At 33.0% G+C, this 4,705-nt stretch overlaps 1 protein-coding gene across 2 annotated transcripts; it reads left to right on the top strand.

Annotated features, from left to right (window-relative positions):
* Positions 1-2,731: 2,731 nt before the first annotated feature.
* Positions 2,732-4,179, top strand: LOC112509608 (elongation factor 1-alpha-like). Of its 2 annotated transcripts, XM_025114659.1 has the most exons (3): positions 2,732-3,193; positions 3,292-3,601; positions 3,824-4,179. In XM_025114659.1, exons 1-3 carry the CDS (start codon positions 2,732-2,734, stop codon positions 4,177-4,179), a joined length of 1,128 nt encoding a protein of 375 aa, XP_024970427.1. The 2 variants fall into 2 exon arrangements, with proteins under 2 accessions (XP_024970427.1, XP_024970426.1); XM_025114658.1 differs by having other exon boundaries at positions 3,292-4,179.
* The last annotated feature ends 526 nt before the right edge of the window (positions 4,180-4,705 follow it).

Consider the following 4,705-nt stretch of genomic DNA (forward strand, 5'->3'; position numbering starts at 1 on the left):
ATTAAACCAAATATAAATTACTTCGTTAATATATAAATTAAATTATAAAAAAAATTGAATAAAAAATTACACAAAAATTGAGGATTTTTAAATAGCTAATTTGATACGAATATCGATATATTTTTGTTATGCATAAAGTACTGTATATTGATGCATATTACTTAAAATTCAAGATTACAATTAAATTATACATAAGTACAACTTATTAAAGCTCGATGTTTGAATTCGTATAACTAACTACGGATAAATATAATCAAATAGAGAATACACATCTCATTTTAAAATATAAAAAATCAAAAATATAATTAGAATAATTATCGAGTTCTAACAAAATAAACAATTATTATGTTTATAAGAAAATTATATTATTAAACCAAATATAAATTATTTCGTTATTGTACCTAAATTAAATTATAAAAAAAATTGAATTAAAAAATTACACAAAAAATGAGGAATTTTAAATAGTTAATTTGATAATCATATCGATATATTTTTGTCAAATTTTTATGATATCTTCAAACTTATATTTTATTCAAAAATAAAACATCATCGTTTTCTCAAAATCACATAAGACCATATTATAACATCGAATGAGATAAAGAATAAAATGAAATATTAAAATCAAGATGTAATTTGTTGCATTGCGCGAGTACCCTTCTAGTTTATATATAATGTATGGATTAAATCATTTTCCAACATGTTTTTTTTTTTCAACATATGATTTATTAAACATAATTAATTTATCAACTGAATTATTAATTAATTTATCAAATATAACTTTAAAATATATATATTATTTTACAATTAATCAATTGTATTATATATGCGTGTGCGTGTACATTCAGTAATAAAAAAAAAAGACTTGTTTTATTGATTATCTTATGAGTTTGTTATAATTCAAATAATAATTTATTGAGATATTATTAATTAATTTAACAAATTAACCAATATTCTCTCCAAATTTAGTTGCTAATATATCTCCTTGCCAACCACACACAAGACGTAGTCACGTGCCTCTCACATTCATGCAACCAATCTCTGTGTTATTTTCTTATATTTACGATATTTTCCCTTTACTTTTAAACAATTATCAAAAAGACCCCTTTAAGTTTTTTAAGGTATATTTAGTCCTCCCCAAATAACTAACAATCTCATAATATAGCTACTTCTTATTATTCGTGTTATGTTTTTCGAGCATAGTGTTTGTTTGATTTAGATACGAAGGATATATAATATGTATGGCCATATTTCACATTCGTATTGAAAAAGTACAATTATACTGATATATATATATATATATATATACATACATAACTCTTATATTTTAAGATATTGTTATGTATCTGTATAAACATTATTCCAGTATTTTATAATAACAATACGTTAACCTATAAAAACAAATGACCAAGATGTTTTTTTTACTAAAATGCAAAGGGACAAAATAACATTTGCACGTTGATGTGGTGTATATTATTAAACAAACAAGTCTAACCCAAGAATTTTCAAGCTATTTTAAACAAATTTTAATAATATGAAGAAAGTTAAAGTTTCTCCAATTAAAAAGGGTTCAAGTTGAATTAAATAATAGTAAAGGGGTTTAGGTTCATCAAACGTAATTGATTAGGGGGTGAAAGTGTAATTTGTATAGAAAATATTGACATGGCCAACCCGTTCTTCTCCATATAAACTCGTTCATCTCCATATAAACTTTCACTCTGTTCTACTCTTTGTTATCGGTTGCTGTTCCTCTCTCTCTCTCTCTCTCCCTGTGAAACTAGGGTTTTGATTTATTCATTCCAACAAAGGTTACTTTCTCTCTTTGATGTAGTAATTAGTGTGTGGTTTTTAATTCATTGAATGTAAATCTGCGGTATGTGTTTTTGAATCTGATCATTTCATCGTTCTGATTATCAGATCAGGTTTTTAAGGATCTTGTTCCATTTCTTCGATCTGAATTCTGTTTTGATTTGTTAAATTCGTAAAATGTTGTGTTTGATCGGTTATGATCTTCATTCGATATCTGTTTTCTTTTAAAAAAAATTGTGTGTTTTATAACGATTATTTCAAAATGCTTTGCTTACGAGTGTTGTTGTCTTGTTTTATGTTTGTGGGCATGGAAGTTTTTCGGTTTCTGTAATGTACAAATTTTAGATGTGATCTAGACGGCAGTTATGGTGAATTTAGAGTTTCGGTTGTTTTAGATGTGATCTAGACGCCAGTTATGGTGAATCTAGACGCCATGGATCAACCAGCTCTAATGTGGGTTGGTCAGTCATGATCAGTTGAAAGTAGAGTGATCAAGTGAGGTAGCTTGTATGAGAATTACCTTTTCCTTAATATATGTGTGTGTTTTCAAGATGATTGAACAGTTTTTGGTAGAATTCTTCCCCAAATTGGATCGTCTAATGATAATTAATCAGAAGCAATCTGTTTATCATTTAATGCTCGTCTGATTCCATCTGGTGCTCAATCAGCCCGATACTTCTTTTGGGTCAATTGAGCTACTGCATTCAGTTACACACTGCTATTTGTTTCATGTACCTTTTTACCTGGTTGTTATTTTGATGGTTCCATCTTAATTCTCTTAATAATACGTAAATGGCCCTACAATTCGATATTTAATGTCGTGAAAACTATTGTTCTTGATACCCATTATTTAGTTTCTTTTAATCATGCCTTTCATAATAATTATACTTTTTGAACTCCATGAATGCAGTTGTAAGATTTTATCATGGGGAAAGAGAAGACGCATGTCAACATTGTGGTCATTGGTCATGTCGACTCTGGAAAGTCAACCACCACCGGGCATCTGATATATAAGCTTGGAGGTATTGATAAGCGTGTGATTGAGAAATTTGAAAAAGAAGCTGCTGAGATGAACAAGCGTTCGTTTAAGTACGCATGGGTGCTTGACAAGCTAAAGGCGGAGCGTGAGCGTGGTATCACTATCGACATTGCTTTGTGGAAGTTCGAGACCATGAAATATTACTGCACCGTCATAGATGCTCCTGGCCATCGAGATTTCATCAAGAACATGATTACTGGAACTTCTCAGGCGGATTGTGCTGTTCTTATCATCGACTCCACCACCGGAGGCTTTGAAGCTGGCATCTCTAAAGATGGTCAGACTCGTGAGCATGCTCTGCTTGCTTTCACTCTTGGGGTGAAACAGATGATTTGTTGCTGCAACAAGGTAAGTTTAGTAATTTAACTAGTTTTGAAGCTTGCTATATATATACTTTCAGTTACTCCATGTATCTTAATTAATTGCGTTTTATATTCTTGTTTCAGATGGATTCCACAACCCCCAAGTACTCCAAGGCAAGGTATGATGAAATCGTAAAGGAGGTGTCATCTTATCTGAAGAAAGTTGGATACAATCCTGAAAAGATCCCATTCGTCCCAATATCTGGTTTTGAAGGAGATAATATGATCGAGAGATCCACCAACCTAGATTGGTACAAAGGTCCAACCCTTCTTGAAGCTCTTGATGCCATCACCGAGCCCAAACGACCCTCGGACAAGCCCCTACGCCTTCCCCTCCAGGATGTCTACAAGATTGGCGGCATAGGGACCGTTCCAGTGGGTCGTGTTGAGACCGGTGTCATCAAACCCGGTATGGTCGTCACCTTCGGTCCAACTGGTCTGACCACTGAAGTTAAGTCTGTGGAGATGCATCATGAAGCTCTTCAAGAGGCTCTTCCAGGTGATAATGTCGGATTCAATGTGAAAAACGTATCTGTGAAAGATCTGAAACGTGGGTATGTTGCCTCTAACTCGAAAGATGACCCGGCCAAGGGTGCAGCCAACTTCACGTCACAAGTTATCATCATGAACCACCCTGGTCAGATCGGCAATGGGTATGCTCCTGTTCTTGACTGCCATACTTCACACATTGCCGTCAAGTTTGCTGAGCTATTGACCAAGATTGATCGGCGGTCGGGTAAAGAGCTGGAGAAGGAACCGAAGTTTTTGAAGAATGGTGATGCTGGGATGATCAAGATGATTCCAACGAAACCCATGGTGGTGGAGACGTTCTCGGAGTACCCACCACTTGGGCGGTTTGCGGTGAGGGATATGAGGCAGACGGTGGCGGTGGGAGTGATCAAGAACGTAGAGAAGAAGGAACCAACGGGAGCAAAGGTGACGAAAGCAGCAGTGAAAAAGGGTGGGAAATGAAAGTTGGTTTGTTTTGTGGATGGGTTTGGTTGGTCGGAGAACTGGGTGCTGGATCGGCGGTGGCGAGTCTAAACTTGTGCTGCATCGTAGTTTGGTTGAAATAAGCAGCTTAGATATGTTAGGGTTAGGGTTTGTTTTTTTTTTTTTTTTTGAATTAATATGGATATTGATTAGGGTTTTGATTGCTATTTTTGATGTTTTGTCGAGTTAAATTGCAATGGCACTTGATTATAGTTTAAGCAGATCAATCATCATGGATCATTCTAGTAACCAACAGTGTGCATGAATTTAAAATTTAAAATTTAAAATTAATTTTTAATTGTTTATAGTTTGTTAATTTTATGGTTATTATATGAGATATATTTATACTATATTATAAATCATTTGAAAAAAACTTTTAAAAATCATTTTTTGTGCGTAAAGTACTGTTTATTAATGTATATTACTTAAAACTTAATATTACAAGTAAATTGTGCATAAATACAACATATTAAAGCTCCATATCTGAATTCGTGTAACTAACTGC

This window comes from Cynara cardunculus (assembly GCF_001531365.2).
Source record: "Cynara cardunculus var. scolymus isolate 2C chromosome LG 3, CcrdV1, whole genome shotgun sequence".
NCBI lineage: Eukaryota > Viridiplantae > Streptophyta > Magnoliopsida > Asterales > Asteraceae > Cynara > Cynara cardunculus.

Excerpts from the sequence above, each read along its gene's own strand:
- LOC112509608 (XM_025114658.1), top strand. The coding sequence starts at position 2,732 with ATGGGGAAAGAGAAGACGCATGTCAACATTGTGGTCATTGGTCATGTC. Across the intron at positions 3,194-3,291 it reads TGATTTGTTGCTGCAACAAG|ATGGATTCCACAACCCCCAA; the intron begins GTAAGTTTAGTA and ends TTCTTGTTTCAG.